General features: G+C 51.6%; 1 protein-coding gene across 1 annotated transcript; it reads left to right on the top strand.

The window, feature by feature from the left end:
• Positions 1-755: 755 nt before the first annotated feature.
• Positions 756-25,244, top strand: LOC134434657 (fructose-bisphosphate aldolase A-like). Its single transcript, XM_063183297.1, has 6 exons — positions 756-767; positions 14,447-14,501; positions 18,025-18,185; positions 19,992-20,075; positions 20,886-21,060; positions 24,898-25,244. The coding sequence occupies exons 1-6, from the start codon at positions 756-758 to the stop codon at positions 25,227-25,229; spliced, it is 819 nt and encodes a 272-aa protein (XP_063039367.1). The 3' UTR covers positions 25,230-25,244.
• Positions 25,245-25,661: the final 417 nt, after the last annotated feature.

Here is a 25,661-nt window from a genome sequence, read left to right as displayed (position 1 = left end):
CACCGTGGGAGATAGGGATGGCAGAATGATCAAATCCTTGAATGGTTTGGCTTGCAAGGGACCCTCAAGATGATCTGGTTCCAAGCTGAGCAAGCTCCCAGCACAGCAGGTTTCTGCAGCCCCTGTCCCACCTGGCCTTGGATGTTGCTGGGGATGGGGCATCCACAGCCTCTCTGCCCTGGTCCTTGTGTCGGGGACAAGCACCCTGAGAGTATAGAACTTCTTCCCATCATCAAATCTCTTCCACCTCTTGCAGTTTGATCCCATTCTCCTGTGTCCTGTCACTACAGTTCCTGACCAATAGTCCTCTCTCACTTCCCTTTGGGTCCGGCTGTTCCTGCAGGTTTACATGTGTGGATGAACCTGCAGACAGGAGAGAGAGAGCCAAGTACTCAGGTAAAGAAAATGTCGAAAGTGGAATGATGACTTAGAGAAGCAGGAAAATGTATAGACATGCAAGGCTTTGGGTTTGCGTGGGCTGTGGGATTCATGCCTTTTATTAGAGGCCAGGTTCTCTGTTGCACTCAGTTTGTGTGTTTCAGCCTGCCCACAGCCAGCCTCTGTGAGCGACCTGGACTCCCAGAGCTGGGAACACACTTGCTTAAACTGCTGGTGAACGAGGTGAATGAGGGATCTTTGCGTGGAACTCCAGCACTGTGGATTGTATTGAAGAGGGTTCAGGAAGGGAGACAAATTGGGGCTGGGCACATAGAGGGAAATTTGGGGGGAAAAGCAGTGGGGCAATGCAGTAAGCCATGACCAAAACGGTAAAGAAGAGGCGAGGACATTCTAGGGGTTGTACATATAAGGAAAATACAGCAGTTGAACTGGGTGATGCCAGCAAAATGTGCTGCATCACCAGGTGCCTGAAAATGCCCATGGGCGAGACCTGTGCATTCAGAGCGGTGTCTCTCTTTTACCTTGGTCACTTTGCCCTGAGATATTACAGTTCCAATGGTAGGCCCCTCAGCCCAAACAACTCCTCCCTTTTTGTTGTGTATGAACAATGCTTCTGCTATCGAGTTTTGCAGGCATTTAGCAAAAAAGGATAAAATAACCAAAACAATGAATACAAGAAACAAAGCCCACACAACAGTCTTAACTAAAGATGAAAACCAGTTTTTCATACCCCCGTGTGTGAAAATTCCAGTGAACCAGTAGTTGTTGCTTTCCATCAGGATCTTGTTTCCTTGATTTTTAGCAGCTGGATGCCCTAGTATACTGACTCCCTATGTGACAACAGGTAGAAAAATGCATGCCTTCAAGTGCCTGACAGGCATGGCCATGGACAAGAAATTGTGGCTTGTGTGTGGAAGCACCCAGCTGAAGGCATGTGGCTCAGTGAGGAGCATTCAGATTCCTGCTGCAGCAGCAACCAATGGCAGCATCCTCTGCCTTTAGCTGATTTATTATCTTGAGGCTTGGATGTCCTAAAAGCAAACAGATGAAGAGATTAGAAGATGAAACTTAAGTTGTGTTCCCACTAAACTTCCTCTTCTTTAAGCCAAGGATGTGAACACAGCTTATTAGAAGAATCATATATCAATGCTAAAATATAGATTTTACAAATGTTAAGACATATATCTTGGTTAGTGGTGTCTGAGCTATCTTGGTCTTGGTGTGTTTGGTCAATGCTGCTTAGGAAATCTTCTTCTGTCCTTCTCCTTCTTCTTTTCCAGGCTTCTGCTGTCTCCTTAGGCTTCCATTCTGTTCTTCTGATGGTAGCTCTGGTGTTTGCCTCGCCGTTCCCAGAAAGAGTTTTTATGTATTTTGCTGGGATCGATCTTAGGAGTGTTGCTCTAGAGACAAGGGCATCTTCTCTTCCCCAAGTAATTAATGGCTAGGTGCCTGTAAATTTGTTTAGATTCAGGTTCTTTGAGCAACACAGGGGCTGATCTTTTAATTGGGCTGCAGTTGAATTAGTAAAATGCCTGATGATGGGGGGAGTTGGCTCCATAAATGAGTTGTTCAAAAAGTTGAATACGCAAAAGGCCTTGGCCAGGCTGTCAATGGAAGATAATATCTGGATTACCCCTCTCAGTTGATCAAGGATCCTTTTGATGGCTCAGTGGGCCCTCTCAGCTATGGACTTTGCTGTGACGGAGTGTGGTATGCCCGTGACATGTTTTATACCCCAGTGGTCAGAAACTTGTTGGAATCAGTGCAAGGTATAAGCAAGAGCATTATCAGTTTTAATTTCCTGTGGAATTGCTAAGGTGGAAAAAACAAAAAGGTAATGTTTTACAGCATCTTCTGATTTTTCACAAGCATGCACAGTGGCGAAAACCGCACTGGAAAAGCTGTCGATTGAGACGTGTATGTATTTTAGTCTGCCGAAAGGGGGCCTAGTGTGTGATGTCTGATTGCCAGATGTGGAGACTCTCTAGTGCTCTTGGATTGACTGCAGCTCTGACAGAAGCAAGGCCGTGTTCCTGACAATTTGGGCAGGTGGCTACAATGGATCTTGCCAGGTCTCAGGTAATTTTGAACATCCTGAGCAGCACAGGAATGTTTTGATGGTAGAATTGGTGGGTGATCCTAGTCTGTGTAAATTTGATTTGAGGAGTATTGCAGTGTTTCAGATGTTTGAAGTAGGCAATTGAGGTGCTCTGGAGTGAGAACTAATTATATATTCAGAAGGTCTGTTCCTGCAAGGGAGCACAGATGTTCTGTAGCTTTCCTGATTAATTCTGCAATAACTTTCTGTTGGGTTGTTATCATTTTAGTAGGTTGGTGTGCTCTGAAAACGCATTCAATTTCTATGAGGGGATCTGAGAAAGTTGAGTCCCCCTGAAACAATAATGCATGGAATTTTGGACTTACACCAAGGATTGCCAGGGAGGAAGGAAAATTAGGGTGGTATCTGTGTGCCTGTTTAGTTTGAATCACCCAGGAGACCTTTTGTACAGCTGCTTCTGCCTCCGGTGTCAGTGGTCACAGTCGAGTCCTTCTCTGCCTTTAAGGAGCGGGAACACTGGGGCAAGATCTTCTGTGGTGATTCCCAGCAGTGAACGTACCCAACTGATGCTTCCACAGAGTTGGTGGAGTCTCCGCAGAGTCTTTGGGTTGTCCTTGATGTGCAGTGCTGTCACCGACATCTTTTCATGAAAATCCGTTCTTTAGGTTTTTCCCTTCTGGGAAGCTGAGGCCCCAGAGAAAGGATGTAAACAATGGTTATCTGCTGCTGTGAAATGCAACAGATGCATCTGTGATTGGCCCATGTTGGATGTGTACAATAAATGGCCAATCAAGGACCGAGCTCTCTCTGGGACAGAGTCGGGGAGAGCTCCTTTGTTATTGATTCTTTTTCTATTCCTAGCTTAGCTAGCCTTCTGAGAACTTTTCCTTCTATTCTTTTTAGTATAATAATAATGTGGTATGCATATACTAAAATAAAAAATCAAGCCTTCTGAACATGGATTCAACATTCTCGACTTTCTCTTCACCCAACAACCCTTGCGACCACTTTGACAAAGTGCTTGGGGTGTGATGGTTCTCTCTGTGCTTTTTAGGCCGAGCTACATCAAGGGGGCTGTCTTTTGGACTTTATCTGTTGCTATCTCAAAACCTTTCCTCTGTACTGCAGTGATGGCATCCTGTACTGCAAAGTCCAAAATGATCTGAGGTTCTGCAAAAACTAATATATGGTCTATGTATTTAAAAAGGATAGCATTAGGATATCTTTTCCGGCTGGGCGAGAGAATTTGCGCTGCAAGGCATTGACAAGTAGTTGGGTTCTTCATCATTCCCTTGAGGCAATACGGTCCACTTGTACCTCTGTAAAAGTGCTTGTCAGTTTGGGGACGGAAAAGGCAAACAAGGGGCTTTCATTGGGTTGCAAGGAGAAGTCAAAAAAGCAGTCATTTAGATGTATCACAAGCATCTGCTAGTCTCAGGATATGATGGAGGCTGAGGGCAGGCTGGGCAGGAGGGCACCCATGTCCTGGATGACCTCGTTGATTTTCCTGAGGTCCTGCAGGAGCCGCCTCTTGTCCTTGCCCGGCTTTCATATGATAATGACAGGCACATTGTAGAGGCTAGTAGATGGTACAATGTGGCCCACAGACAACTGCTCCTACACGAGGGACAGCAGGGCCTTTAACTTTCTGCCTGGTAGGGGCCACTGATCCACCAATATGTGGTCGTTGGTCTTCCAGGTTGACTGAAGTGTGGCGCGCTGCTCGGTTGCCCTGTCTAGAAATCCTTAGGTGTTGATAGGATCTCTAGCCATCTCCCCCTTTGGGACAAGAGGTCTCTTCCCCTAAGTGTTATTGTTGCCCGGGTGACAAATGATCTTACTGTAGCAACTGTGCCCTCAGGACCTTCCAAGCAGATGGTACCTTGACTCCAGAAGCTGGTAGTGGCTCCCCTGCTAGCTAATAATTACCCCAGCAGCTGGAACCAGGGGCCATTGATTTAGCCAAATAGAGCAGGAAATTATGGCGATGTCAGCTCCTGTATCTAATAGTCCTGAAATACATCTCTTTCTCCCTTTACATGACAAAGCACACTTTAGAATGGGTCTATTTGGGCCTGTAATCTGTGCCCACATCAGCATTGGATCAGCTGGTGTGGTGATCATATCTTGTAGGAAGATGGCTCAGGCTCTAACTCTTCCTTTTGGAATGAAAAGGGGAGGGTCTAAGCATAGAGCCTGGACAGTTATCTCCTGCAAAGATGTCAAGGCGAGCACCTGAGGTAATGTAGTGAGTGTCTCCATCCCTTCCCTGGTGTTGGTTAAAATCAAAATGCCTCTGGGCCATTCTTCTGGCCTGTATTTGCCTGTTGGAATATGGTGAACATAAATATCGTGGATTGGAAATGAAAAGGCAGTTACTAGCTGCCTTTGGGTTCCAGGGCAGAGCTGTGTTCTGTCGAGTTTTCTGCAGCGATCGAGCTGTCCTGCTAGATCTGAGAAGGTTGCTGTGCTGGTTCTCCACGATGTTGGGGAGAGTAGGGCAGAACAGCCTCGCATGTGGTGTCATCGCACAGGGCCTTTCTGTGTCTGTGTGGGGTTTCCTGCAGACCACCGGTTTTGCTGGTGTTGGAAAATGTGTGGACGACGGGGGCAGTGAGGACAGTTATTGTGATGCCTAGAAGGTCTCCAGTAATAGCCTTTATTTTTATATTTCTGTTAAAAATGCCCCATCTCTCCACATATAAAGGAAGGTCCTTTCTCATATGTTTGTGGGTGGGAAACTTACAGGGTATTAGCACCTCTACTACACCCTGACTGGTAGTCTTATCTAGGCTGGCATCACGGTGTACGGATGCCCTAATGGTGCATGCCTTGACCATTTGTGAAATGGCAGGTTTTGAGAAAATTGACATGACCGATGAGAGAAGGACAAAAGAAGTACACACATGCAAGTCATTGGGTTTAGTGCCCTGAGGGATTTATGCCTGTTATTTCAGGCCAGGTGCCCTGGTGCACGTAATTCCTACATCTTCCTGAGATTTCATTGCTGGGTGAGGAGTTTAGCAGTGCTGAAAGCTGAGGCCTGTCCTTTGTGTTCCGTTTGGGATGGCAGTGGAAGGTGCCCTGAGCGCACATTCAGAGGCACCTTCATGGCTCCTCATGACACAACACCAAAACTAAATGTGCAAGGTGGCTTCCTTGAATGACATGTAGTCCTTTGAAACATCTACAGGAAGTGGTCTGAAACTGCTCTCTGAGCCTGCTCCTTGGGATCAGCTGTGAGGGGCTGAGGGCTGGCCTGAGCCTGCTGCTGTGTCCCGCTGGGAGCAGCCCAACAGCCTCACCTGCAGAGCAAGCACTGCCAGACACCCTGGAGATCTCACCTGCTCAGCAGCCACCTTTGTCAAGGTGGGTAAACATCAGCTGATGCTGGCTTTACCCTTGGACCCCTTGGTTTAGTCACTATGTCGAATTTTTTTCCTGAATCCCTTGGTATTTACCCCTGGCAGCTGTGATGCGGATGCTCGGGGAGTGTGGGTCTTTGGGGGCAGCTGCCCGGGCAGGGACTGAGCTTGGGGCCCTGTTGGGCCCATGGCCCCCACCAGCAGCAGCAGCCCCAGGGCCCAAAGCCCCGTGCCCCCTGCGCAGCACAGCCTGCCCTGTCCCTGCAGCTGTCACCCGAGTGGGGCTCAGGGGCCAGTGGCTGCTGCCAGCAGCAGGAATGCGGGCAGGGTGAGGATGCCCTGGCCTGGCTTTTGTCTCTTGAACAAGGCGGGCTCAGGGCAGTGCAGAGCAGGCTGGGAAGCAGAGCCCAGGGCCTTTGGAGGCTGCAAAGCTTACAGATCAGCCCCTGCAACTGTTAGCGTTCAGAAACACATAATCACGGGGGATTATATGCGGTGCTTTTTATAAGGAGCTCTAGGAATCGGGGTATATTCAAATATACCCAAATCTGACTCTGGCCATACATCCGAAATGATCATGTTTTTTACTGTATCGTTACATAACTTTCATGTTAATTATTAAACTTATATTGTTCTATTGTATACATAAATTTAGCCCCTCTCTGAATTTCCAACATAGTTTCTCACTATTCTTCTTATGGTTATATAATAATTACATTTAATTACTAAACAATCATCACATCTAACAATTATATAATTTATCATACTGCTTACGCAGATGGAGTTGATCTGGGAAAGCACAAAGTCTAACATTTTAGATTCTATCTTTAACTTTTTCCAGGGTTCCACTATTATTCTCCCCCCTTTAAAAGCATTTTTACTTCACTATAAGTGTAAATGTTTTCACTTGATACAGTCCTTTATTCCTCAATTTGTACTCGGTTCTTCAAATCCAGGGTTGATCGTGGATGCTGTTATGAACTGGAGAACCAGAAGATGGTGGGCGTGGATCTCGTGTTAGTGCCTTTATTATCCTCTGGTTCCAGGATGTTTTCTTCTGTATCTCTCCCTTTAAGATGCTGTAAACTAACCAAATTGCTAAGAATACAATTAGTAAGATTATCACACTCTCAATGATAGATTTAATCCATGAACTCACATTCCACCCTAAAAAGATTTAAAGATTTTTCTTAACCAGCTTGTAGCCAAATCCTTTTGCTCTTCTTGTGCTTCATGATCTATTTGTTTCAACTGATTGATGTCATATTCTACATCTGCAGTTACATTTGGGATATGAACACAGCAATGATCAACTTGTCCCTTTAAAAATCCACATACTCCATGCTCTTTCAGGAGTAACATATCTAGGGCCAATCAATCTTGTAAAGTCATTTTTGTGGTGGCTTGTAACTGTATATTTAATTCTTTAAATCCTTCCCGGGTGACTCTTGCCAGTCTACCTACCTGACCTGTAAGTTTGTACAGCATCTCTCTGCTCTTATAGTTTGCTATAGGACCAAGCAATGACTCTAGGGCCCATCCAAATTTCACTCCACTAGAGGGTTCTTGCCAAGTGTCATCTGGATTTTCATTGTCTAGAACTTCTCGTCTTGCTCTTATCTGCAGAAGTTCATGTTCTCCATTAAATGGGGACTTTTTTCCAAATTGGACATAAGGTTGGGAGGCCTAAAGTAATCTCCTTTACTTTCCCGTCTACAGGCAGATGTGTTGTCCAGGTACCATCACTTGCTGCCCATACAAATTGTCCTGGACCTCGGATTGTAATCCTGGTACACCCTATAACTGCTTTATAATTCACTCTGCCTTGTTTATGTTTGATCCCTCTGCAAGCACAATCAATTTGTAGGGCTATTGCCAGGGGTGGCATCTGTTTTATCTCTTCATCATCTGAAGTGCAGTCGTAAGTTTTATTACATGCCCACCAACTTACTTTGTCTGCCCTCGTTCTGCTACTAGTGTCAGTGTTCGTTATTGCTGGATCTGTTTCGTTCTCAGGGCCTTCCCACTTAATACACCAAGGGGTGTTTGCCATATATTGGAATCTTTGAAGAATACTCACAGACCAGGCACTGTCCCAAGGTTCTATCTGATCTTTCTTATCCTTGGCCTCACATTCCATACCAGAGTTGTTTCTGTAACTTGCCTCGATTCGGGTACCAGTTTACATGTAATTGTTTTGTTCTTTTGTATTTCAGGTAGTTTTGATGTTATGATTCCCCAATTTACTGGGTCTCCTGCTGCCTTTGGTATTGGCAGGCAGGCAGCTATTCGGCTGGTGTTTTGCATTTTGGCAAAATCTTTGACTAATCCAATCATTACATTCTCAGCCCGAACTGCATTAGAAACCTTTATCACCTGTGTTTCCGTTTGTACCTCTCTCTTCATTCTAGAATGAAGAGTGGTTAGTTGATCATTTTGCATTCCACATCCCAAAGATATTAATAACCATAACGTTAGCACAATTACTGATAGCATTCTGAAAGGAATTAAACACGTCTTATCTGCAGCCTTTTTTCATTCCAGAGTGTCCTGGTTTAGGACAAATTAGGGGAAATCTCCAAAAGGGAGCCCCCCCAAAAAAAAACAAACCTCCAACCACCCCTCCCCCAATACCGGGTTCAGGAAGGAATTTCTCGGAGGAGCAAAGTGGAAAACAAAACCTATTTATTGACAAGTAACAAAAGAACACTCCCCAACACAAGAAAAGAAAAGAAACCAGGCAGTGTTGTGGAGGGCACTGAGCTTCTCTCCCAGACTCCAGGGGTCCTGGACGTCTCAGGTCAGGTCGGGAGCTGGTCCAGTATCTTCAGGGTAGGGTAAGAAAGAGGGAACGAAAGAAAAGAAAAAAACAGCGCAGAAAGCAGAAAGCAGCAAAACAGCATCCATCAGCTAGGGGCCGAGGCAGGAGCAAGCAAGCAAGCAAGCAAGCAGCGGCAAGCCAAGCCAAGCAGCCAAAGCCAAAAGCGAAAGTGCCCGGTCACACTCACTCCTCCCTCCCCGCCCCGCCGTGGCAAGACGGCCAGGGATGGGGGGGAGAGAGAAAAGGCACAGCTGCCAGACACAACACACGATATTGGGATAAAGGTTGTCACCCCACAACACTCCACCCCTTATCCCTTATCGTGAACATACAATAAAAAACTTTCATTTCACTTACTCACGCCTTTGACACTTACACATTCCTCTCATCTTACTTGCTCAGACCTTTGACACAGTTTCCTTCTGTCTCACATTCAACAAACAATGGCATTCATATATGAGTCTCATCCCACAATCAGGTCTCCCTGAGGCACACACCGTGTTGTTCCATCTTTCTGCATTATCCACCATGTACAACCTGGTCCTTGAGCAAAGACAATCCCATGGATGGGTTTGTCTGTACTTGAGGCAGGGTTGATCCATACTGTCTTTCCCAAAAAACCTCTGACATGGGCCACGGGGGCTTTATCGCCATCGACTGTATTAAGGAGCTCAGACTGAGCAGGATCCGCTCGGTTGGTGGAACCTCGCGTGTTAACTAACCAGGTAGCCTTTGCCAAATGCTGCTCCCAGTTTTTTAAAGACCCCCCACCCAATGCTTTTAAGGTGGTTTTTAACAATCCATTGTACCTTTCCACTTTCCCTGCAGCTGGCGCATGATAGGGTATATGGTATACCCACTCGATGCCATGTTCCCTAGCCCAAGTATTAATAAGATTGTTTTTAAAATGAGTTCCATTATCCGACTCAATTCTCTCGGGAGTACCGTGCCTCCAAAGGACCTGCTTTTCAAGGCCCAAGATAGTGTTACAGGCTGTAGCATGAGACACAGGGTAGATTTCCAACCATCCTGTGGTGGCTTCTACCATGGTTAGTACATAGCGCTTGCCCTGGCGGGTTTGAGACAGTGTGATGTAATCAATCTGCCAGGCCTCCCCGTATTTGTACTTAGACCATCGCCCACCGTACCACAGGGGCTTCACCCGCTTGGCCTGCTTAATGGCAGCGCACGTCTCACAGTCACGAATAACCTGAGAGATACTGTCCATGGTTAGATCCACCCCTCGGTCTCGTGCCCACTTATAGGTGGCATCTCTACCCTGGTGGCCTGAGGCATCATGGGCCCATCGTGCTAAGAATAACTCTCCCTTATGCTCCCACTTGAGATCTATCTTCAACTCCCCTATCTTTGCAGCCTGACGTACTTGCTGGTTGTTTTGCTGCTCTTCATTAGCTCTGCTTCTGGGGACATGGGCATCTACATGGCGAACCTTCACAGGTAACTTCTCTAACCGAGTAGCTATATCTTTCCACTCTTCCGCAGCCCAAATTGGTTTTCCTCTGCGCTGCCAGTTCACCTCTTTCCATCTCTTCAGCCATCGCCAGAGAGCGTTGGCTACCATCCAAGAATTGGTATACAAATAGAGCCTTGGCCACTTCTCTCTCTCTGCAATACCTAGGGCCAGTTGAATAGCTTTGATTTCAGCAGATTGACTGGATTCACCCTCTCCTTCAGTAGCCTCTGCAACCCGTCGAGTGGGACTCCATACAGCTGCTTTCCACCTCCGTTTCATCCCTATGACGCGACAAGAACCATCAGTGAATAGAGCGTAACGTGTTTCTTCTGCTGGCAACTGATTGTATGGTGGAGCTTCCTCAACCTGGGTCACTGGCTCTTGTTCCTCATCCACGACACTAAAGCTTTCACCTTCAGGCCAATTTGTAATTATTTCCAGAATCCCAGGGTGATTTAACTTCCCAATTTGAGCGCGCTGCATAATGAGGGCAATCCACCTACTCCAAGTAGCATTGGTGGCATGGTGGGTAGAGGGAACCTTTCCTCTGAACATCCATCCCAGCACCGGTAGTTGGGGTGCCAGAAGGAGTTGTGCCTCTGTACCAATCACCTCCGAGGCGGCTTGGACTCCTTCATAGGCGGCCAAGATTTCCTTTTCTGTTGGAGTATAGTTATCTTCAGACCCCCTGTAGCTCCAACTCCAAAATCCCAATGGTCAGCCTCGGGCCTCGCCAGGCAGCTTTTGCCAAAGGCTCCGGGACAGACCATGGCTCCCGGCTGCAGAGTAGAGCACATTCTTCACATCTGGTCCCGTCCTGACTGGACCAAGGGCTACAGCATGAGCGGTCTCCTGCTTGATCTGGACGAAAACTTGCTGCTGCTCAGGGCCCCAATTGAAGTGGTTCTTCTTGCGGGTAACCAGATAAAGGGGTCTCACAATCTGACTATACTCAGGGATGTGCATCCTCCAGAAACCTATAGCACCTAAGAAAGCTTGTGTTTCCTTCTTATCAGTTGGTGGGAACATAGCAGTGATTTTGTTAATAACATCCGCAGGAATCTGACGTCGTCCGTCTTGCCACTTCACCCCCAAGAACTGAATTTCTCGGGCAGGTCCCTTGACTTTGCTCTTCTTAATGGCAAATCCGGCTTTCAGGAGAATATGAATGATCTTCTCTCCTTTCTTGAACACTTCTATTGCCGTGTTCCCCCAAACAATGATATCATCAATATATTGTAAATGTTCTGGAGCCTCACCCTCTTCTAGTGCAGCCTGGATCAGTCCATGACAGATGGTAGGACTGTGTTTCCTCCCCTGGGGCAGTCAGTTCCAGGTATACTGCACTCCCCTCCATGTAAAAGCAAACTGAGGCCTGCATTCTGCTGCCAGAGGGATGGAGAAAAACGTGTTAGCAAAATCGATGGTCGCGTACCACTTTGCTGCCTTGGACTCCAGCTCGTACTGCTGTTCCAGTATGTCCAGTACAGCTGCACTCAGTGGTGGAGTCACTTCATTCAAGGCACGATAGTACAGTCCACAGTCAATCTCCATTCTCCGTCAGATTTTCGCATGGGCCAGATAGGGCTGTTAAAGGGTGAGTGGGTTTTACTGACCACCCCTTGGCTCTCCAGCTCTCGGATCATCTTGTGGATGGGGATCACGGCATCTCGATTTGTCTGGTACTGCCTGCGGTGCACTGTTGAGGTGGCAATTGGCACTCGTTGCTCCTCTACCTTCAAGAGTCCTACTGCAGATGGGTTCTCTGATAGTCCAGACAAGGTATTCAATTGTTTAATACCCTCTATCTCCACTGCAGCTATTCCAAAAGCCCACCTGAATCCCTTAGGATCTTTGTAATAGCCATTCCGGAGGAAGTCTATGCCCAAAATACACGGAGCCTCTGGACCAGTCACAATCGGATGTTCCTGCCACTCCTTCCCAGTCAAGCTCACCTCAGCTTCCAACAAAGTCAACTGTTGTGATCCCCCCGTCACTCCAGCAATGGAAACAGGTTCTGTCCCCACGTGTTCCGATGGCATTAAGGTACACTGTGATCCAGTGTCAACCAATGCTTCATAGTCTTGTGGCTCTGATGTGCCAGGCCATCTGATCCACACCTTCCAAAAAACCCGGTTCTCCCGTGCCTCTTCCTGGCTGGAGGCAGGGCCCCTCTAAGCCAGATTGTCCTTCTTTCCTTGGGCATATGCCTTAGAAGTTCCTTCAAGGGGATCGGACATGTCATCATCATCATCATCATCATCATACTTAACATCTCGGCTACGAGCGACCGGAGCTGCTATCCTTTTGGTGATACTTCCTCTTTTCTTCAAATCACGCACCCGTTGTGCCAAAGCAGCGGTGGGCTTTCCATCCCATCTCCTCATGTCTTCTCCAGACTCACACAGAAAGACCCATAACTCAGCCCGTGGGATGTACCTTCTCTCCCCATCAAAGGAGCGCCAGCGTTGGATACCAGGGCCTCTAATTTGTACAGCTGAGATAAGAATAAGGTCCTCCTTAATCTCTTCCTGGAGTTTCTTATGATTCTCCTCTATTTTGTCCTCTAGTTTCTGCAGTTGGGTTTCCACTGCTGCAATTCTGGCATGAGTTGGGCCATGCACAGCATCTGCATACGCTCAAAGCTTCTTTGCCATATCAAGCACAGTCTCATATGTATCATCCCGCTTCATTATTGCTAGGGCAGAAGCGTATTCAGGTGGCCCAAGTCGCACAAGTTTCCTCCACATTACAGGTGTGCATGGTACCAGGTCCGGATTCCTAGTTGTTGTATCATCTGAGAAAATGAGCTCTGCCACCACCATCTCTCTCAGGCGTTGGATCCCCTGTTCTATGGTCTTCCACCGTGTCTGCTGCATATAGAGATCATCCGTACACAGGTATCGTTCTGCTATGCTTCTTAGGACCCGTTCCCAGAGGCTGTGAGGGTTAGCCCCCCTCATCATACCTTGATCGATGACAGGATCATGTGACAGGGATCCCAAATGCCTCACTTCAGTACCATCCAAAATCGTTACCTCCCCTGCAGCATCCCAAAGGTGTACTAACCAACTAATTATAGATTCGTCAGGTTGTCGTCTGTAATCCTTTCTTAGGCCTCTGAGGTCCTTCAGAGAAAAGGAGTCAATATTAGCTCCAGATTCTGTGCCCCTTGATGTGGCCTCTGATTTTGGTGAGGGTCCTTCTCCTGCATCATCCTCATCATCCTCCACCTTTCGATTGGTCTTGCCTTTACACTTTCCACCTCTTGTATTAGCTGCAACAGCCATGGGTTGGGGCCTATTGTCTGATTCAGCTGCTAGCCTGGAGCCTGGGATGTTAGCTGCAGCCTGGGTCACTGGGATAATAACTAACTTATCTCCCTGTTCCCTTTCTGCTATCTGCTGCTCCACAGTATCTAGCAGAGTACGGTAAACCAACGCCAAGGCCCAGCTCACTGCAGTAATCCTTTCTTCCTTAGTATTACCATGGCACTTCTCCCTCAAATACTTTGCCACCTCGACTGGATCCTGAATTTGATCAGATGGAAAGTCCCAGTCTATAGGATCAGAAAATTCCTTTAAAGTCTGGCCCATATCCTCCCATTTCCCACTCCAGTCAAGATTTTTCCTGCTTTGTTTTACTCCTGAGTCAGGAGTCTCTCTAACCCCTCTAGAAATCTCAGCTTTCATTTTATATACACTCCAGACAGTATAGAAAAGGCTTAATAAATTAAATGCCAGAAAGTTGGTTTCTTTCAAACTCAGGGGAAATTCAGTATTTTCTAATAGAGATGTCAACAATTTGGAGGAGAAGAAGGAAGACAAAGGCTGAAAAGCCCCTTCCCCTTCTTCTCCCCAAACAAACTGAGTACACAGCCATAACAACAATCCATACATTCCTGAAATAAAGTCCAGCATTTTTATCCGACACATCATCACACATAAGACCAGCACATCTGAAGTGGGTTTAGGGAGTGACGTGGGGACATTTGGGGACATCAGGGACACTTTGGGGACATCAGGGACACTTGGGGACACCAGGGACATTGAGGGGACATCCGGGACAGTTTGGGGACATCAGGGGACATTTGGGGACATCAGGGACATTGAGGGGACATCAGGGACACTTGGGGACATCAGGGACAGTTTGGGGACATCAGGGACATTTGGGGACATCAAGGATGCTCTGGGGACACCGGGGACACTTGGGGACACCAGGGACACTTGGGGACATCAGGGACAGTTTGGGGACACCAGGGACACTCGGGGCCATTGGCGCCGTGCCGGTGTCCCCAGTGTCCCTGTGATGCTGTCACTGTCCCCCAGGTGGACAAGGGCGTGGTGCCCCTGGCTGGCACCAACGGCGAGACCACGACCCAGGGTGAGTGACAGCCCTGTCCCCAAGGCCACCATGGTGTCCCCAAGGCCACCGCCGTGTCCCCAGGGCCACTGCCCTGTCCCCAAGGCCACCATAGTGTCACTGTCCCTATCACCACCCTGTCCCCAAGGCCACCACTGGGTCCCCAGTGCCACAGCCCTGTCCCCAAGGCCACCACCATGTCCCCAAGACCACCATTGTGTCACTGTCCCTGTGACAGTCCTGTCCCCAAGGCCACCACTGTGTCCCCAGGGCCACCATGGTGTCCTTGTCCGTGTCATAGCCCTGTCCCCAGTGCCACCATCCTTGTCACAGTCCTGTCCCCAAGGCCATCATGGTGTCCCTGTCCCTGTCCCCAAGGACACCATGGTGTCCCCAGTGCCACCACTGTGTCCCTGTCCCTGTCACCACTGTGTCCCCATCCCTGTCACAGTCCTGTCCCCAAGGCCATCGTGGTGTCCTTGTCCCTGTCCCAGCCCTGTCCCCAAGGCCGCCATGGTGTCCCCAAGGCCACCACTGTGTCCCTGTCACTGCTGTGTCCCCATCCCTGTCCCAGCCCTGTCCCCAAGGCCACCGCTGTGTCCCTGTCCCATCCTTGTCCCCATCCCTGTCACAGCCGTGTTCCCAAGGCCACCATGGTGTCCCCAATGCCGCCACTGTGTCCCCATCACCGCTGTGTCCCTCTCACCGCTCTGTCCTGAGTGCCACCACTGTGTCCCCATTGCCACGATTCTGTCCCTGTCACAGCCCTGTCCCCAAGGCCACCATGGTGTCTCCAGTGCCACCATCGTGTCCCTGTCCCTGTCACCACCGTGTCCCCATCCCTGTCACAGCTGTGTCCCCAATGCCACCGTTCTGTCCCTGTCCCAGCCCTGTCCCCATCCCTGTCACTGCTGTGTCCCCAAGGCCACCATGGTGTCCCCAATGCCATCGCCGTGTCTCTGTCACCGCTGTGTCCCTGTCCCAGCTGTGTCCCCAGTGCCATTGTGGTGTCCCTGTTCCTGTCCCTGTCCCAGTCCCAGCCCTGTCCCCAAGGCCACCAAGGTGTCCCCAGTGCCACCACCATGTCCCTGTCACCGCTGTGTCCCTGTCACTGCTGTGTCCTGAGTGCCACCACTGTGTCACCCCAGTGTCCCCATCCCTGTGTCACCATGGTGCCCCCATCCCCGTGTCACCACCGTGTCCTCAGTGCCACCACTGTGTCCCTGTCACAGCCCTGTCCCTGATGCCACCACAGTGTCCCTGTCCCTGTCACAGCAATGTCCCCGATGTGTCCCCAAGGCCACCACAGTGTCCCTATTCCTGTGTCATACCTGTGTCCCCAGTGCCACCACTGTGTCCCCATCCCTGTGTCACACCTGTGTCCCCAAGGCCACCACAGGGTCCCTGTTCCTTTTTCACCCCGGTGTCCCCAATGTATCCCTGATGCCACCACTGTGTCCCCATCCCCGTGTCACTGTCGTGTCCCTGATGCCACCACAGTGTCCCTGTCCCTGCCACAGCCGTGTCCCCAATGCCACCATGGCGTCCCCAGTGCCACCATGGTGTCCCCATCCCCGTGTCACCGCTGTGTCCCCGTCCCTGTCACAGCTGTGTCCCCAGTGCCACCATGGTGTCCCCATCCCTGTGTCACCGCTGTGTCCCCGTCCCTGTCACAGCTGTGTCCCCAGTGCCACCATGGTGTCCCCATCCCCGTGTCACCACTGTGTCCCTGTCCCTGTCACAGCTGTGTCTCCTATGCCACCACTGTGTCCCCATCCCTGTCACAGCTGTGTCCCGATCCCTGTCACAGCCCTGTCCCCAATGCCACCGCTGTGTCCCCGTCCCTGTCACAGCTGTGTCCCCAATGGCACCACAGTGTCCCCATTGCTGTGTCACAGCTGTGTCCCCAGTGCCACCCCAGTGTCCCCATTGCTGTGTCACTCTCCCAGCCCAGCCCGTGCCACCCCAGGGTCCCGTGTCCCCGATGTCCCCAATGTCCACAGTGTCCCCAGTGTCCCCAATGTCCCCAACACCCCCAATGTCCCCAATGTCCCCAATGTCCCCAGTGTCCCCAATGTCCCCAATGTCCCCAATGTCCCCCAATGTCCCCAATGATGTCCGCAATATCCCCAATGTCCCCAGTGTCCCCAATGCCCCAGTGTCCCCAGTGTCCCCAATGTCCCAATGTCCCCAGTGTCCCCAGTGTCCCCAATGTCCCCAATGTCCCCAATGTCCCCCAATGTCCCCAATGATGTCCCCAACGATGTCCCCAATGTCCCCAAATGTCCCCAATGTCCCAAAATGTCCCAGAATGTCCCCAGTGTCCTGTGTCCCCAATGTCCCCAATGTCCCCAGTTCCAACTTTTCCCTTTCCCCACCCATTTTATACCAATGTCCCCAATCCATTTTTCCCCAATTTTCCACCGATTTTCCTCATTTTTTCACCATTTTTTCTCAAATTTTCCCCCATTTTTTCTCAATGTCCCCAATGTCCCCAACCCCTGATGATGTCCCCGATGTCCCCAAGGCTGGACAGGCTCTTGGAGCTCCCTCAGTGCCCTGTGTCCCCAGTGTCCCCAAGGTCCTTAATGTCCCAATGCCCCCAGTGTCCCCAATGTCCCCAATCCCATTTTTTCCCAATTTTCCACCAATTTTCCTCTTTTTTTCACCGTTTTTTCTCAGATTTTTCTCCAATTTTTTTCCAATTTTTTCTCAATATCCCCGACGTCCCCAACGTCCTCAGTGTCCCCAGTGTCCCCAATGTCCCCAGTGCCCCCAACACCTCCAATGTCCCCAGTGTCCCCAGCGTCCCCAACGCTCTCCAGGTCCTCCATGATCTCAATGTCCTCATTGACCCCATTGACCCCAATGTCCCCAATATCCCCTGTGTCCCCATTCACCCCAATGTCCCCCATGTCCCCAATGTCCCCAATCCCATTTTTCCCAATTTTCCACAATTTTTCCCCAAATTTCTGCTGATTTTTCTCATTTTTTCACCGTTTTTCTCAAATTTTCTCCAATTTTTTCCAAATTTTTTCTCAATGTCCCCAATGTCCCCAGTGTCCTCAATGTCCCCAATGTCCCCAATCCCATTTATTTCCCAATTTTCCATCATTTTTTCTCAAATTTCCACCGATTTTCCTCATTTTTTCACCATTTTTTCTCGTTTTTTCACCGATTTTTCTCAAATTTTCTCCAATTTTTTTCCAAATTTTTTCTCAATGTCCCCAACATCCCCAATGTCCCCAACGTCCCCAACGACCCCAGTGTCCCCAATGTCCCCAATGTCCCCAATCCCATTTTTCCCAATTTTCCACCAATTTTCCTCAGTTTTTCACCATTTTTCCTCGTTTTTCCACCATTTGTTCTCAATGTCCCCAATGTCCCCAATCCCATTGTTTTCTCAAATTTCCAAAGATTTTCCTCATTTTTTCATCATTTTTTCTCGCTTTTTCACTGTTTTTTCTCCGATTTTTTTCCAAATTTTTTCTCAATGTCCCCAATGTCCCCAATGTCCCCGATGATGTCCCCTGTCTGTCCCCAGGTCTCGATGGCCTCATGGAGCGCTGTGCCCAGTACAAGAAGGACGGCGCTGGCTTTGCCAAGTGGCGCTGCGTGCTCAAGATCACGGCGCACACGCCCACGCGCCTCGCCGTCATGGAGAACACCAACATGCTGGCGCGCTACGCCAGCATCTGCCAGCAGGTCACACCCTGTCCCCAACTGTCCCCAGGGGGCGGGGAGGGAGCTGCAGGGCAGGTGACACCAAGAGGTGGCATCTGGAGGGGGTTTGGTGGCATCTAGAGGGGGTTTGGTGACATCTAGGCTGGGTTTGGTGTCACTTGTAGAGGGTTTGGTGGCATCTGGAGAAGGTTTGGTGACATCTAGAGAGGGTTTGGTGGGACTTAAGCATGGTTTGGTGGCACTTGGAGAAGGTTTGGTGACATCTAGAGAGGGTTTGGTGGCACTTGGAGAGGGTTTGGTGGCATCTAGAGAGGTTTTAATGGATCTAGAGGGGGTTTGGTGGCATCTGGAGAGTTTGGTCCATCTGGAGGGGGTTTGGTGGCATCTAGGAAGGGTTTGGTGGCACTTGGAGGGGGTTTGGTGGCACTTAAGGATGGTTTGGTGGCATCTAGACCAGGTTTGGTGGCTTCTGGAGAGAGTTTAGTGCCATCTAGGCTGGGTTTGGGGACACAAGGAGGTGACTCAGGTCCATGGAGAACGCCAACATGCTGGCGCGCTACGCCAGCATCTGCCAGCAGGTCACACACTGTCCCCAACTGTCCCCAAGGGTCCCCAAGGGGCCTGGGCTTGGGAATGGGGGCATCGAAGGATGGTGGCTGGCATCTAGAGGGGGTTTGGTGGCATCTAGAGGGGGTTTGGTGGCATGTAGACCAGGTTTGGTGGCATCTAGAGGGGGTTTGGTGGCATCTAGACCAGGTTTGGTGGCATCTAGAGGGGGTTTGGTGGCATCTAGACCAGGTTTGGTGGCATCTAGACAGGGTTTGGTGGCATCTAGACCAGGTTTGGTGGCATCTAGACCAGGTTTGGTGGCATCTAGAGGGGGTTTGGGGGCATCTAGAGGGGGTTTAATGCATCTGGAGAGGGTTTGGTGACACTTAGGGATGGTTTGGTGGCATCTAGACCCGGTTTGGTGGCACCAGAGAGGGTTTGGTGGCACCTGGACAGCATTTAGTTGCATCTAGGCTTGGTTTGGTGGCACCTGGAATGGGTTTGGTGGCATCTAGACAGGGTTTGGTTCATTTAGAGAAGATTTGGTGGCACCTGGACAGGGGTTGGTGGCATCTAGACCAGGTTTGGTGACACCTGGACAGCATTTAGTGGCATCTAAGCTTAGTTTGGTGGCATCTAGAGAGGGTTTGGTGGCACTTGGAGAGGTTTTGCTGACATCCAGGCTGGGTTTGGTCCATTTAGAGGGGTTTGGTGGCATCTGGACCAGGTTTGGTGGCATCTAGAGGGGGTTTGGTGGCATGTAGACAGGGTTTGGTGGCATCTAGAGGGGGTTTGGTGGCATCTGGACCAGGTTTGGTGGCATCTAGAGAGGGTTTGGTGGCATCTAGAGAGGTTTTAATGGATCTAGAGAGGGATTGGTGACACCTGGAGAGGGTTTGGTGACACTTAGGGATGGTTTGGTGACATCTAGATGGGTTTGGTGACATCTAGGCTGGGTTTGGTTCATCTGGAGAGGGTTTGGTGGCATCTAGACAGGGTTTGGTGGCACCTCAGTGCCCTGGGCTCCCCTCCTGTTGTCCCCACCGTGTCCCCATTGTGTCCCCAATGTCCCCTGGTTGCTGACATGTCCCCAATGTCCCCTTGATGTCCCCAGAAGAGCATTGTCCCCAATGTCCCCAGTGTCCCCATCGTGTCCCCATCGTGTCCCCATCGTGTCCCCATCGTGTCCCCAATGTCCCCATCGTGTCCCCAGTGTCCCCATTGCCCCCAGTGTCCCCCCTGTCTCACATGTCCCCATTGTCCCCTCAGTGTCCCCAGAACGGCATTGTCCCCATCGTGGAGCCCGAGATCCTCCCAGACGGTGACCACGACCTCAAGACGTGCCAGTACGTCACCGAGAAGGTTGGTGCCACCCCCAGAGTGTCCCCAAGTGTCCCCAAGTGTCCCCAGGGGCGGGGTGACACCGGGAGGTGGCATCTGAGGGAGTTTGGTGGCGTCTCCAGAGGGTTTGGTGGCATCTGGAGGTGACATCTGAGGGGGTTTGGTGGCACCTGGGTGGCTTTGAGTCCCCTCCAGGTGTCCCCAAACTGTCCCGGTGTCACCTCCTGGTGTCCTGTGGTGGTTGGTGACACCAGGAGGTGGCACCTGGACAGGGGATGGTGGCACCTGGGGGGTTTGGTGACACCTGAGGGGGTTTGGTGGCACCTGGAGAGGAGTTGGTGGCACCTGCTGTGTCCCCAGTGCTGTCCCCGATGTCCCTGGATTGTCCCCAGTGATGTCCCCAGTGTCACCCCCAGGTGCTGGCAGCCGTGTACAGGGCCCTCAGTGACCGATGTCCCCAGTGATGTTCCCAATGTCCCCAATGTCCCCAATGTCCCCAGGTGCTGGCAGCCGTATACAAGGCGCTCAGTGACCAATGTCCCCAATGTCCCCAATGTCCCCAATGTCCCTGTGATGTCCCCAGGTGCTGGCAGCCGTGTACAGGGCCCTCAGTGACCAATGTCCCCAATGTCCCCAATGTCCCCAGGTGCTGGCAGCCGTGTACAAGGCGCTCAGTGACCAATGTCCCCAATGTCCCCAATGTCCCCAGGTGCTGGCAGCCATGTACAAGGCGCTCAGTGACAACCACGTGTACCTCGAGGGGACACCAGGGATGTCACCATGTGTCACCATGTGTCAGCGTGTGTCACCATGTGTCCCCAATGTCCCCAGGTGCTGGCAGCCGTGTACAAGGCGCTCAGTGACCACCACGTGTACCTCGAGGGGACGCTGCTGAAGCCCAACATGGTGACAGCGGGACACGCCTGTGCCACCAAGTACAGCCCCGAGGAGATCGCCATGGCAACGGTCACCGCACTGAGACGGACCGTGCCACCCGCCGTGCCAGGTCAGTGTCACCTCTGTGTCACCTGTGTGTCACCTGTGTCATTGTTATTGTTATTGTCACTGTCATTGTGTCATTGTTATTGTGTTATTGTTACTGTTACTGTTATTGTCATTGTCACTGTCACTGTCACTGTGTGCCATGGCAACGGTCACCGCACTGCGAAAGACCTTGCCACCCGCCGTGCCAGGTCAGGGTCACTGTCACCCGTGTGTCACCTGTGTGTCATTGTCATTGTGATTGTCATTGCCATTGCGTCATTGTTATTGTTTATTGTTACTGTTATTGTCACTGTGTCACTGTCACTGTGCCATAGCCACAGCCACCGCCCTGCACAGGACAGTGCCACCCGCCGTGCCAGGTCAGTGTCACTGTCACCTGTGTGTCACTGTCACCTGTGTGTCATTGTCACCTCTGTGTCAATGTTATTGTGCCATTGTCACTGTGTCATTGTCACTGTGCCATGGCCACGGTCACCGCCCTGAGGAGGACGGTACCACCCGCCGTGCCAGGTCAGTGTCACCTCAGTGTCACCTCAGTGTCCCCACAGGGATCACGTTCCTGTCGGAGGGTCAGAGTGAGGAGGAGCCTCTCTGAACCTCACCGCCACCAACAGCTGTCCCCAATGTCCCCGGGCTGTGTCTGAGCCATCCCCATGTCCCCTGACTGTCCTGATGATGTCCCCTCGATGTCCCCACAGGGATCACGTTCCTGTCGGGTGGCCAGAGTGAAGAGGAGCCTCCATCAACCTCAACGCCACCAACCGCTGTCCCCAATGTCCCCAGTGTCCCTGAGCTGTGTCTGAGCTGTGTCACTGTCCCCAGGCTGGTGTCACAGTGCTGTCCCCAATGTCCCCCCAGGGATCACATTCCTATCGGGTGGCCAGAGTGAAGAAGAGGCCTCCATCAACCTCAACGCCATCAGCCGCTGTCCCCAATGTCCCCAATGTCCCCAATGTCCCTGTGATGTCCCCAGGTGCTGGCAGCCGTGTACAGGGCCCTCAGTGACCAATGTCCCCAATGTCCCCAATGTCCCCAGGTGCTGGCAGCCGTGTACAAGGCGCTCAGTGACCAATGTCCCCAATGTCCCCAATGTCCCCAGGTGCTGGCAGCCATGTACAAGGCGCTCAGTGACAACCACGTGTACCTCGAGGGGACACCAGGGATGTCACCATGTGTCACCATGTGTCAGCGTGTGTCACCATGTGTCCCCAATGTCCCCAGGTGCTGGCAGCCGTGTACAAGGCGCTCAGTGACCACCACGTGTACCTCGAGGGGACGCTGCTGAAGCCCAACATGGTGACAGCGGGACACGCCTGTGCCACCAAGTACAGCCCCGAGGAGATCGCCATGGCAACGGTCACCGCACTGAGACGGACCGTGCCACCCGCCGTGCCAGGTCAGTGTCACCTCTGTGTCACCTGTGTGTCACCTGTGTCATTGTTATTGTTATTGTCACTGTCATTGTGTCATTGTTATTGTGTTATTGTTACTGTTACTGTTATTGTCATTGTCACTGTCACTGTCACTGTGTGCCATGGCAACGGTCACCGCACTGCGAAAGACCTTGCCACCCGCCGTGCCAGGTCAGGGTCACTGTCACCCGTGTGTCACCTGTGTGTCATTGTCATTGTGATTGTCATTGCCATTGCGTCATTGTTATTGTTTATTGTTACTGTTATTGTCACTGTGTCACTGTCACTGTGCCATAGCCACAGCCACCGCCCTGCACAGGACAGTGCCACCCGCCGTGCCAGGTCAGTGTCACTGTCACCTGTGTGTCACTGTCACCTGTGTGTCATTGTCACCTCTGTGTCAATGTTATTGTGCCATTGTCACTGTGTCATTGTCACTGTGCCATGGCCACGGTCACCGCCCTGAGGAGGACGGTACCACCCGCCGTGCCAGGTCAGTGTCACCTCAGTGTCACCTCAGTGTCCCCACAGGGATCACGTTCCTGTCGGAGGGTCAGAGTGAGGAGGAGCCTCTCTGAACCTCACCGCCACCAACAGCTGTCCCCAATGTCCCCGGGCTGTGTCTGAGCCATCCCCATGTCCCCTGACTGTCCTGATGATGTCCCCTCGATGTCCCCACAGGGATCACGTTCCTGTCGGGTGGCCAGAGTGAAGAGGAGCCTCCATCAACCTCAACGCCACCAACCGCTGTCCCCAATGTCCCCAGTGTCCCTGAGCTGTGTCTGAGCTGTGTCACTGTCCCCAGGCTGGTGTCACAGTGCTGTCCCCAATGTCCCCCCAGGGATCACATTCCTATTGGGTGGCCAGAGTGAAGAAGAGGCCTCCATCAACCTCAACGCCATCAGCCGCTGTCCCCAATGTCCCCAATGTCCCCAATGTCCCTGTGATGTCCCCAGGTGCTGGCAGCCGTGTACAGGGCCCTCAGTGACCAATGTCCCCAATGTCCCCAATGTCCCCAGGTGCTGGCAGCCGTGTACAAGGCGCTCAGTGACCAATGTCCCCAATGTCCCCAATGTCCCCAGGTGCTGGCAGCCATGTACAAGGCGCTCAGTGACAACCACGTGTACCTCGAGGGGACACCAGGGATGTCACCATGTGTCACCATGTGTCAGCGTGTGTCACCATGTGTCCCCAATGTCCCCAGGTGCTGGCAGCCGTGTACAAGGCGCTCAGTGACCACCACGTGTACCTCGAGGGGACGCTGCTGAAGCCCAACATGGTGACAGCGGGACACGCCTGTGCCACCAAGTACAGCCCCGAGGAGATCGCCATGGCAACGGTCACCGCACTGAGACGGACCGTGCCACCCGCCATGCCAGGTCAGTGTCACCTCTGTGTCACCTGTGTGTCACCTGTGTCATTGTTATTGTTATTGTCACTGTCATTGTGTCATTGTTATTGTGTTATTGTTACTGTTACTGTTATTGTCATTGTCACTGTCACTGTCACTGTGTGCCATGGCAACGGTCACCGCACTGCGACAGACCTTGCCACCCGCCGTGCCAGGTCAGGGTCACTGTCACCCGTGTGTCACCTGTGTGTCATTGTCATTGTGATTGTCATTGCCATTGCGTCATTGTTATTGTTTATTGTTACTGTTATTGTCACTGTGTCACTGTCACTGTGCCATAGCCACAGCCACCGCCCTGCACAGGACAGTGCCACCCGCCGTGCCAGGTCAGTGTCACTGTCACCTGTGTGTCACTGTCACCTGTGTGTCATTGTCACCTCTGTGTCATTGTTATTGTGCCATTGTCACTGTGTCATTGTCACTGTGCCATGGCCACGGTCACCGCCCTGAGGAGGACGGTACCACCCGCCGTGCCAGGTCAGTGTCACCTCAGTGTCACCTCAGTGTCCCCACAGGGATCACGTTCCTGTCGGAGGGTCAGAGTGAGGAGGAGCCTCTCTGAACCTCACCGCCACCAACAGCTGTCCCCAATGTCCCCGGGCTGTGTCTGAGCCATCCCCATGTCCCCTGACTGTCCTGATGATGTCCCCTCGATGTCCCCACAGGGATCACGTTCCTGTCGGGTGGCCAGAGTGAAGAGGAGCCTCCATCAACCTCAACGCCACCAACCGCTGTCCCCAATGTCCCCAGTGTCCCTGAGCTGTGTCTGAGCTGTGTCACTGTCCCCAGGCTGGTGTCACAGTGCTGTCCCCAATGTCCCCCCAGGGATCACATTCCTATCGGGTGGCCAGAGTGAAGAAGAGGCCTCCATCAACCTCAACGCCATCAGCCGCTGTCCCCAATGTCCCCAGTGTTCCAGGGGTGTTTCTGTGCCATTCCTGCTTTATCCCAATGTTTCCATGCTGTCACAGTGATGTCACAGTGATGTCACAGTGTCCCCTCGATGTCCCCACAGGGATCACGTTCCTCTCAGGCGGTCAGAGTGTGGAGGAGGCCTCCATCAACCTCAACACCATCAACCGCTGCCTGCTGCCGCGTCCCTGGGCGCTGACCTTCTCGTACGGCCGCGCCCTGCAGGCCTCGGCCCTCAAGGCCTGGGGCGGCAAGAAGGACAACACCAAGGCGGCCCAGGAGGAGTATGTCAAGAGAGCCCTGGTAGGTGGCACCCGGGGACACCTTGGGGACACCTTGGTGGCGTTGGAGACACCGTTGGGGTCTTGGGGACTTAGGGGTGTTTGTTGGGTTGGGTTGACCGTGGAGAGATGGGAGCTGAGGAGCCACATCTGAGGTGGGTTCAGAGGGTGAGGTGGGGATGTCTGGGGTCTCGGGGACATTGGGGATACCTTGGGGACCTTGAGAACACCTCAGGGACTTGGGGACCTTGGGGACATTGAGGAGTCTTGGGGACGTTGGGTGTTCCTTGGGTTGGCTGTGGAGAGGTGGGAGCCACATCTGAGGTGGGTTCGGAGATTGAGGTGGGGACAATTCAGGGACATTTGGGGTCTTTAGGACATTGGGGACACCTTGAGGACATTGGGGACACCTCGAGAACCTTGAGGACACCTCAGGGACATTGAGGGGTCTTGGGGACATTGGGTGTTCTTTGAGTTGGGTCAACCATGGAGAGGTGGGAGCAGAGGAGCCACATCTCAGGAGGGTTCAGAGAATGAGGTGGGGATGTTTAGGGTCTTGGGGACACCTGGGGACACCTTGGGGACA

The sequence above is a fragment of the Melospiza melodia genome, unplaced genomic scaffold (assembly GCF_035770615.1).
Source record: "Melospiza melodia melodia isolate bMelMel2 unplaced genomic scaffold, bMelMel2.pri scaffold_45, whole genome shotgun sequence".
Classification (NCBI taxonomy): Eukaryota; Metazoa; Chordata; class Aves; order Passeriformes; family Passerellidae; genus Melospiza; species Melospiza melodia.
The sequence above is the reverse complement of the archived record's forward strand: the minus strand, read 5'-3'. Positions and strand labels throughout refer to the sequence as shown.